The sequence below is a fragment of the Onychostoma macrolepis genome, chromosome 15, assembly GCF_012432095.1.
Source record: "Onychostoma macrolepis isolate SWU-2019 chromosome 15, ASM1243209v1, whole genome shotgun sequence".
Taxonomy (NCBI): Eukaryota; Metazoa; Chordata; class Actinopteri; order Cypriniformes; family Cyprinidae; genus Onychostoma; species Onychostoma macrolepis.
In genome coordinates this window covers 12,445,040-12,464,758 of record NC_081169.1, presented here as the reverse complement: position 1 = coordinate 12,464,758, position 19,719 = coordinate 12,445,040, and the positions used below count along the sequence as shown (strand labels likewise).

Below are 19,719 nucleotides of genomic sequence, written 5' to 3'. Positions count from 1 at the left end.
GACCAAGACCAGGTGGTCTTTTATTCTGCTACATGCGAAACCGGGATCAAAATATCTGACTTCTCACGATTTTCTAGCGAACTGTCGAATGACCGAAGAAAGTTCATGACCTTTCCCGTGTGCCTATTTATAAGCGTCTAAAATGTGTTGAATTTTAAACATTTTTCCAGGCTTCTCTCTTATAGACTGATACAAATGAACATGTTTAAAGTCTCCGCAATTCTACATCTACCTTATTTTAAAGTTTTAGATTAAATTTGTGTAAAATATGTTATATTACATCACTATCCCAATAAATGGCGATTTATTGTACATGAAGGGGGTCGCCTCATGGGGGCCGCCATATTGAGATGACATGATTTTTTTTTTCTTTTTGTGGAATAAATTATGGCTGACTACACAAAATATTTTTTTCAGTTTCTTCCAATATGACTGTCATATCCACTAGCAAAACTGAAAAAAAGACCACGTGCACCTTTAATGGCTATTGTGTCTGCGATTTGTGAAAAAATAAAGTGGCAAGCTATATGATGGAGAATGGATGAGTTTCATTTTAATCTTTGACAATTTACAATCAAGCCACCAAAATAATCACAATCCTGTGAATTTATTCCCCAGTTTTCGGAATCTGCAGATCGCACACAAATCTTACAGGTGGACAAAGCATTGGTATCCATTTGTGTATTCATTCTTCTGTACACTCCGAATAGTGAGCTAGAACAGCACGACACCTGGCACACACAAACCTCAATACAAAGAATCGGATGAGTAAACACAGAAGTCAGAAGAATCAATGTATCCCTTGCTCATTTATGGAAATGGATTCACACAAGAAAGAGCACTGTATTCAATACAAGGAAAGGTCACCTGTTACACATGGAGTGAATGAGATGTTAACAACTACGAGGTCGATCGGGGAACCTGTTTAGGCTAAGGGATTAAAATCATTTACTATATTCATGTCTGTATGCGCTTAAAATTCTCATACAGCTACATATTTGTGTAGAATATCAGATTATTACTTAGTGTTAGCTAAATGTACCCATGGATGCATACGTTCATGTTCAAATATTGTTTAACCTTTTTCAGAATATACAATAATGAAATGCATTAAACAGACTGACAGTGTAAGCTCTTCACATACAATACATCAAAATTAAGAGATTCTACATTAGTTTCCTCTCACGACAGAGTGCAAATCAGATGCTTCACGACATATTTTAAGGTTAATTGCTCTTCTCGACACTCCACTTACATACACAACCCATGCCCCCTTAAAAAAAAAAAATCAGCTCACAAAAAAAAAAAAAAAAAAAAAAAGGAAAAGAAAACTAGTGATATAAGTAGCTTTAAATATGGAATGTGAAATAACAAAAATGTGGTCCGATTATTTTCTTTGACAACACAAATAAAAATGAAGTCCTTCATTGCATTTTAAGGAAAATAATTTAAAACGCGTAACTTTTTTTTTTTTCTTTATATAACTTTGTGAGTAGACCACAATAAGCTAGTAAGGAACTTAAGGAGAGATGGATGGACAGCTGGGGACAGGAGGGCTTTACATGCCGTAGCCGAAGCCTGGCTGTGCGGGTTGGCCGTAGCCAGTCGCTGTGGGGTAGCCGTAGCCATAAGGCTGCTGTGGGGGAACTGCGACGTTAGGACCTGCAGTGAGCATCAGCTGGGGTGTGCCTGGGGAAAATGATCGAACACAGGAGCATTAATAAAAAAAAAACTACCAGCCACAGGATGTTGGTCTCATTTAGTGGGTTTAGTATGCAACAGTAAATTATTTTACACCAGACTACTCTGCATTTGTTACAGTGATGGACTGATATATTGGGCATATTTGGTATTTTGAGGTTACTTGAAATATTTTTGAGTGAAAATACTACAAATTATATATGTATATTATATAAATATCAATTCCATTCATACTTGGTAGCACTAAACAAAAAACAAATCAATGACAAAAAAAATAAAACTACACCAAACAACAACAACAACAAAAAAAGATAAGCCAATATCTGGTATATTTGGTATTTTGAGGTTACTGCAAATATTTTATGAGTGGAAATTACATAAATTATATATGTGAATTAAATATAAATTTGACCCGTATTTGCTAGCATTAAACAAAACAAAACCAAAAAATAATCTTATAAAATAAAAAAATCTTATTAAATAAAAATTAATAATCTAAAATAAATTAAAATACGAAATGAACCTGTGGCGGCATATGTATTTTAAGGTTACTACAAATCTTTATATATACGAATTAAATATCTCTTATATTTCGTAACTTAGCGTTAAACAAAACAAAAAAATATTTCAAATAAAAATTTATAAAAAATGCAACATAAGCTAATATATTGTGGAATTAGGTATTTTGAGGTTACAGCAAAAATTTGAGTAAAAATATTACATATGTGAATTAAATATAAATTCCATTCATGCTTGCTAGTATTAAACCAAACAAACAAAACAAAACCAAAAACACAAAATGGGAAAAAATTAGCAAAAAATATTGTTAAAACAATAATTATTTAAAATAAAATATAATATATTAATAAAACGAATAAGTAACTTCTAGATCTGTATTAGCCATTTAAATACCATATTGCTTGACCAATAATTTGTAGTGGAGTTATAAAAGTTTTTCTTTCTTAGATGAAGAGGCAGTGCAAGGGTCCTACCATAGACAATGGGTTGTGCCTCTGTGAGCTGTTCTTCCTCTTTCCTCAAAGACTCTGAAGCATCCAACTTGTCAACCTGAATGAAGGAGAGTGAGAAAGAAGGACAAGAGAGGAACAATGAGGAGAGATAAATACTCTGAAGAAAGGGGGTAATGACTGATGGATGGGACCATTCATGGGAGATGCATAAAGCCAAGCTTAATACAAGGTGCACACGCTTTCAAAGCAGGTGTCAGGGCACAAGCTTCTTGCCAAGGCACTCCATACCCAACGACAAACACTTCCCATTGAAATAAGCATCTGATTATTTACTACTGGTCTATGCATCATAGTCACTATGGCTTTGTCAATTCAAATCGATAGCAAAGACTTGGTACTAGCAATAGATGGTCCCCCATACAGTCAGTAAGTATCCTATTAATTAACAATGCATATGTAGAAAACAGAACCCTCTTCAGGTGCGATCACATTAGTGAAAAATTCTGGAAAATATAGCAGGGAAAAAAGTCTGTTGTCAATAGTGTAGCAATGTATGAAGCACAGCTCACACAGAAGTCACTTTCAAACCAAGCAGCTTTCTGTTGGTTAATTCGCATGCACACAATCTGCGCGAGTAAATATTTTCCTCACATGTAGTTTCCTATTGATTTGACTGGATTTCACCCACCAAAAATTTGCCGGAACAGTAAATGTGACCACACCTTAAAGTGTTAGTTCACCCAAAAAATTAAAATAGCCCATGTTTTATTTACCCTCAAAGCATCCTAGGTGTATATGACTTTCTTCTTTCAGATTGCTTTATTTGACTACTTTTGGACTGTTGAACAAAAACACTCCCATTAACGCTTGGAAGAGCAAGGATTATTTTTAATGTAACTCCGATTAGATTCGTCTGAAAGAAGAAAGTTATATATCATAGGATGCTTTGAGGGCGAGTAAAACATGGGATAATTTTCATTTTTGGGTGAACTAACCCTTTAATTCATACTAAAGGTCTCCCTTGATGTGCTAAGAAACACTTGTATATATTTAAAATTGGAGCAAGCTGCTCATTGGACAGGTTCTGTGAAAGACGCCCCTGCGAGAAAAAGGAAGTCATTGTGCGAATAATAGAAACTGAAACTTACAAAAAAATCTATGGGTGCCTCACCACCATGAAACAACCAAAATCATAATCTGATATAGGTGATAAACATGACCGATAAGCAAGTAAAAGCCAAGGTTAGACTATCCTGGGTGTCTTACCCATCCTTGAACGATTTGAATTATGATTTAAAGCAATAATTCACCTAAAAAGTACAATTCTGTCATCATTTACTCACCCTCATGTCATTCCAAATTTTATTTTATTTTTTTTTACTTCAGTGGAACACAAAAGTAGATATTTTGAAGAATGGCCAAGCTGTTCTTTCTCATATAATGAAACTGAATGGCGATAATAAAAAAAAGTAAGTAAATAATAATAATAATAATTTAAAAAAAAAAAATCCTTGTGATTTTAAAGTCTTCTATGATAATTTTATGGTAATTTTTGACATTTTTGGAGCCTGACACCTCCTGTCTGTCATTTTTTTTTATTTATGGAAAAGAGCACCTGGCACATTCTTCAAAATTTGTGTTTCACAAAAATCAGTCAGTCATACAGGTCTGGGACATCATGAGGGTAAATAAATGATAACAGAATTGTATTTGGGTTCAGTTCTCTACATAGAGCTGGTGTCAACTTTTAAAAGTTAAAGTATTATGTTGAGCAGGCTTAAAGAGATCGGCAGGTCGAAGTTTTGTTGAGAGGAAGAAATCATGCCACAGGTGTAGTTTGTTATTCCCATGTTAAAAAGAGTGCATGAGAGAAAGGCAGAGTAAGAGTGAAGGTGTGACAGGGTGAGAGATGGTTTATACAGCCATTCACGGCTTCCAGAGGCAGGCAAAGCCAACAGCCACGATCCATGACCTTTCACGGGTGCTACTAACACGGTAAAACACATGCTTTCCAAGTATCTACAGCATACAACGGTTTTAGTTTTGTGAAGGACCACACTTTCTCATAGCGGTCACTAGATTGCAGCTTGAAAACAAATCGAGCACCCATGCAACTCTTAGTTTAATGCTAGTATTAACTATGAAAATGTGGTCACTTCATTTTGCGGTCATCTCGCATTGAACCTAATTACCTAAATCAATCTACAACAGAATTAGCTGATGATCTTTAACAATTTATAATTTCAAATTCAATGAACAAACAAAATCGTCTAGTTGGCAATCAATGAAATGACAGTTTCATGGCGTTCATCAGCTAATTCCAGCTTTCTACCATCTACAGGTCTGAGGCGGACTACCACAGCGTCTGGCAAACGGATGGTCAGTAATCTAGAAGAAACTCAAGGAAAGTCTAGTTAAGGTGTGTATTTAAAAGCAGCAGAGTGACATGGGAGGGAAGAACTCATGCAGATTCTTCAAAGTTTCAGTCTTCCAAACTACAAGGGTTAAAGATGGAATAAGAGTGAACCTTCACCTTTTCCTTAATTGCATCAACCTGAAAGGGAATTTAAGAGTGGCAGCTTAAGAAAAAAGCAAACTTAACAGTCCAGCATTGCAAAAAGCAAGTCGAGAACAAATGCAGCAATCATCAGAAGTGTTAAAAGAAATTAACAGCGGGAAATCAGAGAAGATATAAATCAAATGTCCTCCCTGTTACTCCACTAGCATTTGTTTTCACTAGATCTTCAAATGAATCAATATTACCAAGTGTGACTGTAAATCTAAGCTTGCAAAAAAGGTCTGGTTAAGGTGATGAAATATTCCTCATGATTAAATGTCTGGTCTGAAAATGTTCGTGAATGAAAGAGGAAATAAAACTAAACAAAACTCGACATGCGGCAGCATGTAGAAAAAAAAAAATACAAATTATGGATATATATGGAAAGAAGGTACTAAAATTTTGTTCCAAAACCTAACAAGCAGCCTTTAAGTCGTCATGGTATGGATGCACAATATATTGGTATATACTATCATTTACAAGTTTGGAAATTATTACTTTTATTCAGCAAGGATATATTAAATTGATCAAATGTTGTAAATTGTCAAAATCTTGTAACTTTTTATTCATCAAAAAATACTGAAAATTAAATGTTTCTTAAGCATTAAATCAGCATATTAGAAAGCCATTGACACTTAAAACAGGAATAATGGCTGCTAAAATCTAGCTGTGTCATCACAGGGATAAACTACATTTTAATATTTTAAAATAGAAAGCATTTATTTTAAATTACAATAATTTCACAATATTAAGGTTTTACTGTATTTTTGATCAAATAAATGCAGCCTTGGTGAGCATTAGAGACATCCTTTAAAAACAAAGTTTTGAAAGGTGTTTTACATGATATTAGTTACAGGAATTAATCTATCGGTATCTGCTGATGTTGAATATGTCGTTGTACCTGCTCAGCTCTCCTACTTATACATTTGTTATGACTAAATGTGTTATTTGAAATGAATTATTTTAGCTTGTAGTGTTTCACTTTTAATTCATTTCAAGAAAATATATAAATTAATTGATTATCATCATTATCAATCACAAAAATAAACAATTAATGGCCAGAGAAATATTTTTACTGAAAGTTATCAATAAAAAACAGTAATGGACTGTTTTTAGCAAACAAGTAGGGTGCTATGTATTTTTGTTTATTAGAATACTGCATTATTAACTTAGCAACACTTACTTTATCGGAATCAATTCGAGTCGAATTTATCAGAAAGCAACCGTTGCATTTATACAGTTGGCTGCACAGCAGCTCACTAGGTTTTGGAATAGATCTAAAGCATTTCCACTGAGAAAAGGCTTGATCTAAAGCAGGAATCCTCAAATTTGGCCCACGAGATCCACTTTCCTGCAGAGTTTAGCTCTAACCCTAATCAAACACACCTGAGCATGCTAAGTCTTTAGGAGTCTTTAGGATCATTAGAAAATCACAGGTAGGTGAGTTTGATCAGGGTTGGAGCTAAACTCTGCAGCGCATTGGCCCTCCAGGGCAAGATTTGAGGAACCTTGATCTAAAGCATCTACCGTCCCAAACCATGTCTACCATCAGACCCAGAAGATCCTCTGGATGGAGGCTCACCTTGCTGAGGTATTCCCTCATGACCTGGATGAAGTAGGGCATGGAGAAGTCCATGAGGTTGTGCCTCCACGCGGTCTCCAGCACCACGTCAGGCCTCAGCAGGTCGTAGCAGGTAAACAGACAGGCAGCAAAACACTCTTTCTTGTCTTCCTGCAAGAACCACTGCAGCAGCTCCTCAGCTAGCTCTGTGTCCTTTGACTCTGAAGCATACTGCATTGCGTCCTGTGGAAGAGAGACAAGAACAAAGATTCAGTTAGGTCCGGCCAAAAATTTAGCAAACCAAGTGGTGTAAGAGAGCGGTTTACAATCTGAAGTGCTAGATTGTAAAACAAAAAAAAACAATATGAATAAAAATTTGATAAAATAAAATTAGATTGTATATTTTAATATAAACAAATAAATGAGTAAATAAATTAGATTACAGTAAGAATTCAATCAAAATAAAAAAGATTAATATGTAAATAAATACTAGACCACATAAGTAAAAAATGAGAATAATTAAATTAGATATACATTAATAAAATAAGCTACATTAGATTAGCAAGTATATAAATGTGTAAAAAAGAAAATTAATGTTTAGATCAAAATAATTACATAAAATGATTAAAACAAATAATTATAATAATTTAAAAGCTAAAATTAAAATGCTACTAGTGTACTATGATGGCTAAAAAAAAAAAAAAAAAATTTTACACAGTATAAATTCTTTACACACAAAAAAAAAAGACTATATAGATCTTTTTTAAAGAGGTGGTTGACTGTTTTTTTTCTAGGCTTGATTGTGTTTACGGGGTGCAGTCTAAGACCTGTAAAAAGAAGCATTATTTTTCACATAATTTACCTTTATTCTACAGGTAATTCTGTCCCTTCTCTGACAAACGCGCTGATCATTTCCTGCTTTTATGAAGCCCCTCCCTCAGAAATACGCAATTGATTAGGTGCCCCAGTGTGTTGTGATTGGCTAAACCGCCACTAGTGCGCATCTAAATGTCCCGCCCCTCACCTCAGAATGTGCTCCGGTTGTATTGTAAACAATGGCGTCGTCTATATTTCTTATCAATCTGAGCCCGATTGAGACGCAGACGATATTAGTGAAGAGGGTCGCGCAGAACCTGTGCAAGTACGGCTCTTAAAGTTTGTTGTTGTCGTCTCATACTTTTAGATACGCTGTTATTTGTAAATGCTACTGCTTCTGTTAGCTTTTAATATACTGTTTTATCATGATTAAAGCTTTAACCCTTAAAGACCTAGAGCATTTTTGGGGCACCTGACACGCCTGCACTTTTCTTTGTTTTTTCAGACCTATTCTATCAGTCAGCATCAAGTGCCATATATCATTATAAACAAGAGAACCTGAAGTTTCAGTCTAACTAATTTAATGTCCCAATTTTCCCTTTGTTTTCTCTAAGAATTAACGCATTTCCAGAATTTTAAGAAAAACGCAAGCAATAATTGGGTGTTTTTTTACTGTGTACTCAAACAGAAACTCCTGAAGTTTGGATTTTTTTCTTTAAAAAGTTGTATCTGTGTGTTTTACACTTCCAAATAAAATTGTGTCTACATATAACATTCCCCAAGCAAGTTATAGCCATTTATTACAATATTGTTATAGGCGCTTTTCAGTGAAAAACAGGTCTATTTACTTTACTCCCTAAATGTTTTTTTGGATACATCTGTATTGTTAGTAAAGAAAATGGAAACAGTGTTATATAATAACAAAATAGTCAAAAATTTACTTTTTCCAGAAAAAAATATATTCTCAATCTGAGTACGAACAAACACAAACAGTGCAGCTAGTTGTGAAAAAATTGTCTTGTGCAACAAAAACACAAAAAGTGCAAATGATTCACAAACTACACACAAAATGGGTGAGAAATATATAGAATGCAATAGAAAAAAAAAAAAAAGTGCAAATGATCTTTATGAATTATACAAGTATTATTTACATAATAAAACGGATCCAAATGGATCGATCCGCTGTCTGCACTCTGCGTCATAATTGATTTTACCGGGACATCACCTCGCGACACGAATACCTAAATTCCAGTGCTTTATCCGATATGTACCGTTTTTTCATCCTTGCTTTTGGTTTATTTTATGCTACAGGACACTGTCCTGTGTTTTTCTGGGCTTTTTCAGAGAGTGCTCTCATGCAAATGTGTTATTTTATGTTTGTTTTCATGCACGCACGACAGACTTTACTTTCACTTTGCGTTTGCTCAAATTCCCATAAAACCACGCTAAACAATGGTTCAAAAGACCAAAACCTATGTTTATTGGTTGAATGTGTGACAATTTGAACCAATCTGGGCATGGGGGTGGGACATCAACAATCATTCCTGTTTGGCTCAGAGGAACGAAATGCATTGGTTTCTTCTGACCAATCAATGTTGTAAAAATGTGATGACGTAATCACGTACGCTACGGAGCCTCTGAATATCCAACTGAGACAAATGCGATATCTTCGAAAAGCAGAGAATCTGTGCTTTACGACACTTTTTAAAGCATTCAGATAGGATTAGCGGTTATTAAACATTTAAGAACAATAGTTATTTTTAGCCGCGGGCGGCTGTCTCGGTTTTTGAGGGTTAATACAGTACGACAACCGCATGCGTGTCCATGTAAAACGCTTCTCATAGCTATGTGAAAATAAGTAAATTTTGCTCCATTTGCATTGAACTTTCAGCGCTGCAACTTTGTAGACATTGTTTATGCTCAAACAGCAACATTACACACTAACTAACGTTAAAAAAGTGAAAATCGCAATCAACTACCCCTTTAAATTTTATCATGGGAGTGATCATCTTTGGGATCCCTGGCATCTAAAATACTGAAAACCCTTGAAATAAGAGACAGATGGCTGAGGGTAAGACCTTGTAGAGTTTGTCTTTCTTGCAGAGCTCCACGCTCTGCTTCCAGCGGTTGTTGCCTTTGAACAAGTAGGCGGCGATTCGCCTGAACTCGATGAGTTCGTGCTTCTCCAAGCTCTGAGCCAGAGATATGTTGTCGAAGTTATCGTAGGCATCGATGGATGTGCGCAGAGCCTGTGGGAAAAAAAAAAAAAAAATAATAAAAAGACAACAGATTGCAAAGCTGCCAACCAAGAGATTGCTTATTGCTTACTGAGCTAGACAATGACATCTCTGAATTCAATAATGAAATGCCTTTAACTGAAAATTTAGTGTTTAATCTTATCATTATACATTACTGACACTCTATCCTCCAATTTGATACTGTTAAGTGCTTTGACACAATCTGTATTGTAAAAGCGCTATATAAATAAAGGTGACTTGACTTGGCTTATAAAATTACAGGCTGGGTCCAAAATGGTGCATTTGATATATACCTGATAATCTTCCTCCGTGATGAAGAGATTATTTAGTGCCTCATTTACAGACTTGTTGTTGTGATTCTGTACAGACCTCAGGTATGGTTTCACCAACGGCAATTGCTTGACCTGAAAAAAAAAAAAAATCAAAACATTCTGTAAAAACAACCAAATGGTTGATTTTTAAAGATGTGATAAGCGAAAGTCACACAGTACCTTGCTGAAGAAGTTGACAGCACGAGTGTGGTCGAGACGTGGGGACAGTACGATCAACAGGTCATTCAGTAACAGCGGTTTGAACTCCAGGTAGAACTGGATGGCTTTATAATACAGCTCAACATTAGCAACCTGCAACAAGAGTTAACAGAAAAGATTAAATTTGATTACAAAATACAACCTTTTCAGTCCAAATGAGTGAACGAAGTTTGACAAAGTCCTAACCCAAAGTATGAGTAAAATGTAGAGATGTTCCGATACCCTTTTTCCCTTCCCGATACCGATTCCAATACCTAGGCTCAGGCTATCGGCCGATACTGAGTACTGATCCGATACCTGGGTGTGTATCTGGTTATACAGCTGTATGTACTACTAGATCTGTATGAATAGATACTATTATTTTATGGTGTGCTTCACCATAGATAGATAGATAGATAGATAGTCTGGCGAGTAAACAAAAAAATATAATATATAATGTTTGGAAAATGGCATTCCATTTTTAAAATCTATTTAAATATCTAAAAGTACACTCTTAACATCAGCCAGTGAAGCATTATAAATGTATTATGATAATCGAGTATTATTTAATGATATAACTTTAGCAATTAGAATTAAAACTTGGTAACCATGAATACAGTCATTTTAACTGAACTGGTGGTGGAGCTTTTTTGGTTATTCAGTGTTTCTCTGAAAAATGGGGGGGAAACTATCAATAATACTGATAAGATAATAATCATACTATGAATTCTACTAAGAACAATATAAAATGCACTAAGGATTAACGAGCTGCTGGATTCATGAATATTAATCACGTTGCTCATGTCGCTTGAACTGATTTGCTGAAATCAAAACAGGGACGATTATAGGTAAGCGCCAGCCAATGAGATTGTCGCTATGATTAGTTCGCCTACTACCGGAGAACCCGGCAGTTCTTAAAAGATGAAGAATTCCAAAAGGAACTCCGTTATTCTGACAGGAAAATACAACAAAGAATATTGTTTACATACCAAGCAGAATTGACGCGCTACACAAGACTCTCTCTTTCTCTCTCTCTCTCTTTGCATGTGAGGAAAAAAAGCAAAGCGACGGCAAAAAGCAAAGCTCACACTAGAGCTTACGGTATGTCAAATACAGGTGCGCTGCGCATTCATTCAGATGAACTGAAAAATAGCCCAGATCGCTTGACGGAGAGTGAAACACTGAAGCGCTTGGTCAGAGTGTTCAGCGAGTGAAAATATATCTGTGCTAAACTTATACATAGCCTCCAACTCAACACACTGGCGAGTATAATCTGAGCATTTATTAGCCAGTGGCTAATATTATACACTATTTAGTCGCCCAGGGTGAAGATTTAGTCGCATATGCGAGTGATTTACTGGCAATGTGCTACCACGTTTGTATTTATTCTTTGCTGCTCTAAATAGTGGTTGCTTGTGCACAACTTCCTGTGTTTGCATTCTGAGCAGCGAAGAAGAATTGATTTCCGATTTGCAGCGTTAAGCAAAGCTAGCGCGCATAACTATAGATCTTGTTTAAGAATGGTATCGGATCGGTACATGGATTCAAGTACTCGCCAATACCGATGCCAGATTTTTTTGTGGTATCGGTGGAATTTCCGATACTAGTATCAGAATCGGAACTACCCTAGTAAAATGTGACAATACCTTGGTTATGATGTCCTTGAACTGGCTCTCCTTCCAGGCATCTGAAGGATGGTTCATCATAGTGATGATGGCGTTGTCATATTCCTCATACTTATCATACAGGAAGACTAGCTCGGCCCACAGATGTGCCTGCTCTGCTGCCCTCAAAACCTGAACAGATGCATGAAATATTTCATCAATTTTTTCCATCAACAAATACATAGAGATGATCCACTGTGCATATACAGGGTTTGCTATTTTAATGCCAATTAGTTTTGACCAAATATAAGAACACCATTTACAATCAATCAATATAAATTTGAAGCAGACAGACCTTGGGAATGTTGACTCTGGACCAGAAGAGCTCCAGGTGCTCCCTCATCTTCTGTGGTTTGAATTTGGAGTAGAGGATGGCCAGTTCTGTGAACATGCCCATGTGAGCGCGCTCCAGCCCCAGCGCCGCCTCCAGCATGGTGATCAGCTCCTCGAAATAGGCACGGTCCTGATGGAGAAACCGCAAATATCAGTGCTGCTGGACTCCAAGATGGACAGACACACTAAGGAGGGTTCTTCTTAAATCATGAATTTAATTCTATGATTTTGAGTTGTTTGTGATAACTGGATCAGACTCCTATCTGGACAATAATAATTACCATTATTTTCTATATACTTTACTCTGATTTGTTTGCAATCCTGTAGTTTGATTTTGTGTTTATAAATGCAATAATTATTAAACTCAAAGAACAATATCTAGTCAAAGAAATATTGCAAAATGTAGTGTAATTATATCACACTATCAACTACTATTTTATAGTAAATTACAGCTGTCACTAACGATTATTTTGGTAATTGAGTAATCGGTTGATTAATTGAGTAAATGGATAATTATAATTTATTTTTTAGTGGTAATAAAAATGAACAATAGCCTTTAAAATAACTTAAAATACATATAATAGCAATGAGGCAATAATTAGTTCAAAATCAAGTAATCATATGGCTTTGTTGAACAAAACTGTTAAAATACATAATGTATTATAAACAATAAAACTAATGTACACTACGCATTATAACAAATGCCTGCAGAGGGTGCCAACGCCCTGACGACTGTTTTTACACTTTACTAAAAATGACGAAAAATGACCTGTATCGAATATTAATTTAATCGCAGCATTTGTGAATTCACAATAGCATTATGCTTTATTATGATTTTTAAATATATCAGGCAGCCATGGAAAACGGTCTAATAATGCGTTTCATGGATTCTCGTCCGTGGAATGTGCCACCTCCTGTATTTTGCCTGTTACTCGACATGGGCAAATTGCAGAGGAAGATTTTTTTTAAATTGAGTATTGAATCGAGGAATTGTGACAGCCCTATAGTAAATATTACAGCTTAAAAATTAAATCTACTATAGAATTATAAGGATTGTGAATATTTTCACAACTTTTCATGATTGTGGGAACCCTGTTAATATCTCAGGCTATGAAAATGTCATCAAACCTAAATTAAATCATTCTCACCTGGTAGTAGTTGATGAGCTCCTCAAGTTCATCAGCATGAACGACAATATGCAATCCACACATCTGAGCCAAACGAAACTCCTTCCCTTCAACACAGGCAAAGCAAACCTACAAGAAGACAACATCTTTGAGGTATATAGGAGGCAAAACACATGGGATCAAAGCTATTCACATAAACACAACAAGGTAACCTGCAACTTAAAATGGTTTCTGTAACTGTAGAAAAGAGCAAGAATGTATAACCAGACCTCTTTCCAGGTCCTTGTGCTGTTGGCTTTGCGGGCCCCATCGACAGCAGCCTGATACTCGCCAAGATGCACCAGAGTGGAGGCCAGACGGCCAAAGTTGGATACATTGTTATAAAGTAGTTTAGCTGCCTCGTACATCTTCTCGTCATAGCATCGGTCACCAACCTAGATAGAAAAAAAGCAAAATAAGTTCAGACATTAATCGATCAGACATTTATAAAAAACACTGCTGGAATTTGTAATTTTTTAACTAATATTTAATAGCTTAGAACTGATTTAATTGAACTTTCTACTTAATTTCCCAGGGCTTTTTTTTATATCTTCATCCTTATGTAAAATGTTTCAGTTTATTTATTTCTTTTACAGCTAAATATATCCAAATACAGCAAATTGCAAAAATACATTTATTAAAATAAAAATGAATTCATTTTGGGTGAATTGTCATACATTTTTTGAATTTCTTAGATCTCTGAACTTCTTTCGGTGGCGACTTTTGCCCCATTCATTTCTAAACAAGCAGTATAATACACTTAGCCAAAGTAGTAGACTCATACTTGTTGAATGTGTGCATTGTTTGGCCCATTGATAAACTCCTCCAGTTCAGCCAGACGGTTAGTCTTGGCCAGGGCGAAGATCAGCTCTGTCTCTACATAAGATTCACGGGCCTTCTTACGAGCCATCTGCAGAAACTTGACAAGATCCTCCCAGTTTCCTGAGGAGAAAACAACAATAATCTCACTACTAGACTATTTCCCATATTTATGAACATCTCAACTTGGAACGTTTTGGATTTAGTCAAGAATCAGGCACTTTTTATTGGTTCTTACCGCTTTGAGCTGCAGCTTGTCCCACTTCCATGTAGGCCGAGGGGTCGTCAGCTTTGATGTAAGAGTCAATGGCCTCTTTCACCAGCCCCTTCTGCAGCTGTGCTTTAGCCAGCTGACTCCACACGGCCGGCTCATTACAGCGCTCAGCAAACTCATAGGCCCGGTCCAGATTCCCAATGTGCTCGATAAGAACCTACAGTCAAGGAGGACAACAAATTACATGAGATCACAGAAACAGGAAAAGGAAACTAAGGCCAGGAACAACTCTTATGTTTATACATTCATATAGAATATATTAAGATGATATTTGGGAGATAAGATGTACCTGCACTGCTGATGTGTTCACATCGAACTTCCTGAAGATCGCAAAAGCCTCCTCAAAGAGCTCATTGCTAATGGCGATGTTAGCGATGTCTGGGGCGTCGTAGTTGTCGAGGCGGTTGATGTACTCCATGACACGAGTGCGGTCAGCTTTGATGGCCGTCAGGATCAGGAGGTTCTGTAGGTTCCTGGGATGCCAATAATGGAAAAGCAAATGTTTAACAACCTAAAATCATTTATGGAAATCAATTTACGTTCTGTCACCGCTCGGATGAAATTACCTGTGTTCGCTGAAAACGGAGTTGTCCAAAACAATCTTCTCCAGAAGTTCAATGAGTTCATTAGGTAGGTCAGCAGTCATGAAAGCTTTGACAGTAACAGACACTTCCTCGGGGTCCTGGGTCTCAGAAAGGGCAGTTTGAACAACCTGCGGTGGGCGGGAACATAAACTGGATTTCATCTTTATGTTTGAAGCACTTTTTGACATTATAACTCAGAAATATACTTGAAGTCAACATGAGCCATTTGGTTACATTCTGCTATGTAGCACCTACTTTTCATAATCCAATTACTTTTCAATTGATTATTTTTTATGTTGTGCCATTCTACTAAAATGGGTTGCAAATAAAGCTTCATGTTGACTTGTATGTTAATATTCTAATTTGCACCTGGTCGATTAGGGGTCTCCTGTAAGGGTTGCTCTCCAGAAGCACACTAGCCCACAGCTCGGGGTCCTTACGACGCACAAGGTATCGGGACAAACTCTTGAAGAGCGAGTTCTCATTACAAACCTGTGACGGTGAAAGAAAAGAAAAAAAACAGTTATAGCAATTTCCCTTCATTTTAGGAACTGGATTTATCAATGAACACGCTCAAAACAATCTCAAACTATTCTGCTGCAACAAACAGCTAAAACAAAAGCACCATTGTTCCTTACATGGATGAGCTCTTGGTCACACTGTCCTCTCTCATAAGCCACACAGGCCAGATGGGGGTCCCTCTTCTCGCAGTACTTGCCCACCACGCGGCTGTCATAGTAGGGGTTCTCTCGGAGGAAGCGTTCAGGGTTGTTGTTGCTGTCGATGTAGATCTTAGCCAGGGCATTATGGGTAGCAGGTTCCTCACAGCCCTCATGGATACGGGCCTCCAACCACGGCAGAAGCAGCTTCAGTCTGTCAAAGAGATCAAAAGACTCAATTTTAGACCAATGCAAACCAGAATCAGACTAATTTTAGCCAAATCAGACCACAACAATATAAAACACTATTACTGGCCAATGTCCATATGATTATAGATATGTGACAATATTTGAATTATCTGCACATAATTAAGCAGATTAACAGCAGAAGTGTTATTTATACATTTAGACCACCAATTAAAAGTGTTCATTCTCAAGTTACCATTCTAATATGATGATTTGATTCTTATTTCATTTATTCATTATTTCTTAAATATTATGCATCAGTCTAAACTGTTACGGTCAATTTTGATCAATTGAAAGCATCTTTGCTGAATAAGATACATGAAAAATATTAATTTCTTAAAGAACAAACAAACAAAAACAAAAAAGTAATAAACCACTTTTAGGCATATATTGTACATTATTTAGGTGTAAATTCAAAAATGACGTCAATGGATCACAACAACGAAACACTTTCTATATTTACATGAACACTGCGTTAAATATTTAGCTTGTTTAGTACAATTAAAATTGCATCATGACAGTTTATCTGCATTATATTGGCCAACAGTACGCACCTGTTTCTCTTCTCCACCTCGGCCACAAGCTCATCAGTGGAAAACTGGCCTCTGACCACCAGAATGAGGTTCTTAATGACATCCTCAGAGCAGTCCACGTCCAGCAGCCCTCCAATCACCACGGGTAAACGGCTGGGGTTCACCTGACAAAACCAGTTAATCACTCAATCAGCCACTGCTACAGAAACACCACACAGAGAGCCGAGGAAAGCACTTGAGAATCACAACAGTTGCTGCAGTCATGTCTCGAGTACCTTCTGAACATAGATCTCAATGTACTTCTGCAGGTTGTTGCGGTACAAGTAGAGCACAAGGTCATGGACAAAGTCAAAGCGGTCACACACAATGATGAGGGGCAGCTGGTCGGTCAGTTTTGCTTCCTGTTAAAGACAAGGTCAATTGTTCTTAATAGCATAATGAACTTTTTCATTTCAAGATGCTTGTTAAAAGCCTAAACAAATTCAAGAGCCCTTCAGGAGTCATACCTTGAGGAAATTCTTCACACGTTCAGGATCGTAACAGTTGCTCTCTCTGCAGATTCTCTCCACTTCTTTGATTTGACCAGTTTTACAAGCAGCCTGGATATATTTGAAGTGAACCTCTGGATCCTGGCTGAAGTTCACAATGGAGCCCAGGAAGTAGAACAGACCTGCAGGCCACACGAACACATATGCTCATGAGATCTGATTCATTTCCATGATTCAGTTTAAACGGAAATCAAGTAGTCGATTTAAAAAACTGTTTAAACTCGAGTGATTTGAGCATGCAGCAGCACAGATGCGCGAGCTTGTCAAGCGAATATCCTTTTCTGACAGACATCACTGGAAAGTCTGTAGTTCAGTCGGATGTGTCAAAAGCAAGTGAGTAAACCAATGCACAAGACAAGTTACTAGAGTTATTTGTCAGTAAAGAGAGAGAGAGTGCGCACTTCTATTGCATGATCTTGACTGCTGTTTGCTCACTTAGCATATGCATCATTTGGATTAAAACTAAATCGTGAATATAAAACAAACAAAAATTATAGGGGCATTAAACCACATTTATTTTAACCATCAATCGACTTGGTACAGCTCTAATGCGCCATTAAAGATGATAAAATGTACAGTGAAAGTAACAAAAGCTTGTGCAATACATTTTAACATGTATAATTAAGTGTGAAAATAACTTAAGGAAATACTGTTTGCTAAATGAAGCCAGCTAATATGATTCATATTTTTATTTAATTTATTATTATTATTTTGTTTCTGTACCCAATATTTAATTTTTTTTTTAAATTACGAATGCAATGAAAGGCAATGAATCGGGCTTTAAACTTTTTTCAGGCAAGTGTCCATGTGGCACTTTACTTTATTGTAAAAACAGTAATGCACTGTTATTAAAATGATCTGGACAAATATACAAATACGGAGGTACACAATGAATATTGTTAAAACAAAAATAGAGATAAAATACTTTAAAGTGACAGTTCACCTTCCGTTGCTGGTCCCCACTGACTTCCATAGAATGGAAAGGAACAAAAAAAAAACACTATTCAAGTCAATGGGGACCAACTGAAGGTGAACTATCCCTTTAAGCTATATTGTCCTGCCCTAATTTCAGGAAAATCAGTTATGGTGCACTGAAAGCGTTTCAGCATTCTTACCCTCAAAGCTCTTGAAGGACTCAAAGAGCTCTGTGAGCGACTGGGTGGAGAGCTGCTCGTGATACTTGGAGGCCACCTGGACGCAGATCTGGAGGTTCTGCCTGATGTTAGCAGAAAGCATTGCTCTCAGACACTCGAGAGAGTCCTCCACCGACAGAGAGCCAAAGAAGTTCACCAGCCACTGCAACCAGAGCACAACATATTCAGAATCAGAAAGAGCTGACAAGAACACACAGACAATAAAAATATTACCACATCAATCAGAGCAGAAGTACCATGTTCTCACAAAACACTGATGGCCATGACTCAACCATAATCTAATAAATGCAAATGAATGATACAGTAACTCTGGGTATAAAAGTTCAAGCAGACTGTGGACTGTACCTCTGGGTTGAGCAGGTGGGTGTGGACCACGGCTCGTTTGATGTCATACAGGTCAGTGTAGTGCTCCAGAGCTCTCTGCAGAAGACCTGCCTTCTCACACAGCTGAGCCACATGGGCCCGGTCGTAGTGAGTGAACATCTGGTTCCCCAGGATGGCATCTGCCACCTGAATAGGGCAAAAAAAAATACCATGTTATGATACAAAACTTTGCAAAATAGGAAAGTAAGTCAGGTGCTGATGTTTGTGGTGAGCACCTGTGGGGCGTGCATCAAGTTCATCTCCAACAGACGAGTCTGCAAAGGACCTTCAGTGGGACGGTTGTTCTTCAGAGCATCCAACAGGAAAGAAGTGCACTGCTGGATCAGGTTATACTCCATAAACACATCCACAATCTGTAGAATAAGCAAAAACATTAGCAAATTCATTTGTTATGAAAAGTTCACCTACGTTATCATCAGAAATGCTTACATCCAGTCCAAATTTGTATAAAATAAATACAAGATATACAACCGAGGAAACACAAAATGCTATTAGACCTGAGTGATGTCAGCCAGAGGTTCCTCATCCTGAACGAGCATTTGGGAGAACTGCAGGCCTTGTTCTGGACTGATCCGCATGACGTTCCTCAACAGGAAGATCCAGTCTGGAGTGTAGCCAACCTGCACACAGATGGCCACGCATTAGAGGATGGAGCTCAAATATTCAATCTCTCACACGAATAGAGCAGTTTACAGTGCAGTGTGAAATTTAGTGCCACTTTTTTTAAAACTCACCTTTTTTGCATACAGTACAATTTTCTGGAACTGCCCGGTCTCTGCGAAACACTGGATCACTTTGTTGGGAACGTTGGCCCTTAGATAAACACTAAGTGCAAGAGTTGGATCCACAGACTTCACCAGATCACCCAACTCTTCAGAGCACTCCAGCTGCAGGAACCAAAAACAGACGGTTTTCATTATGTATCATTATACTGAATAACAAAAAATTACATTAGTCGGAAAGATATGAGGGGTTCCACACT

General features: G+C 37.0%; 1 protein-coding gene across 2 annotated transcripts in view; it reads right to left on the bottom strand.

The window, feature by feature from the left end:
• Positions 1-528: 528 nt before the first annotated feature.
• Positions 529-19,719, bottom strand: part of cltcb (clathrin, heavy chain b (Hc)) — a 30,133-nt gene continuing 10,942 nt past the window's right edge. The window contains exons 9-33 of one of the 2 annotated variants that reach the window (XM_058799739.1): positions 19,472-19,624; positions 19,235-19,357; positions 18,953-19,090; positions 18,699-18,863; positions 18,315-18,495; positions 17,158-17,321; positions 16,927-17,052; positions 16,673-16,815; positions 15,852-16,086; positions 15,583-15,705; positions 15,196-15,341; positions 14,919-15,102; positions 14,594-14,786; positions 14,321-14,478; positions 13,767-13,931; positions 13,519-13,626; positions 12,333-12,500; positions 12,020-12,169; positions 10,356-10,487; positions 10,158-10,268; positions 9,685-9,855; positions 6,812-7,033; positions 5,206-5,226; positions 2,694-2,769; positions 529-1,689 (exon numbers count right to left, since the gene is read on the bottom strand). In XM_058799739.1, coding sequence (XP_058655722.1) covers positions 1,559-1,689; positions 2,694-2,769; positions 5,206-5,226; positions 6,812-7,033; positions 9,685-9,855; positions 10,158-10,268; positions 10,356-10,487; positions 12,020-12,169; positions 12,333-12,500; positions 13,519-13,626; positions 13,767-13,931; positions 14,321-14,478; positions 14,594-14,786; positions 14,919-15,102; positions 15,196-15,341; positions 15,583-15,705; positions 15,852-16,086; positions 16,673-16,815; positions 16,927-17,052; positions 17,158-17,321; positions 18,315-18,495; positions 18,699-18,863; positions 18,953-19,090; positions 19,235-19,357; positions 19,472-19,624 — 3,687 coding nt within the window. In that variant the 3' untranslated portion in view covers positions 529-1,558. The remainder of the gene's footprint in view (positions 1,690-2,693; positions 2,770-5,205; positions 5,227-6,811; positions 7,034-9,684; positions 9,856-10,157; positions 10,269-10,355; positions 10,488-12,019; positions 12,170-12,332; positions 12,501-13,518; positions 13,627-13,766; positions 13,932-14,320; positions 14,479-14,593; positions 14,787-14,918; positions 15,103-15,195; positions 15,342-15,582; positions 15,706-15,851; positions 16,087-16,672; positions 16,816-16,926; positions 17,053-17,157; positions 17,322-18,314; positions 18,496-18,698; positions 18,864-18,952; positions 19,091-19,234; positions 19,358-19,471; positions 19,625-19,719) is intronic. The other variant, XM_058799740.1, reaches the window with a different exon arrangement.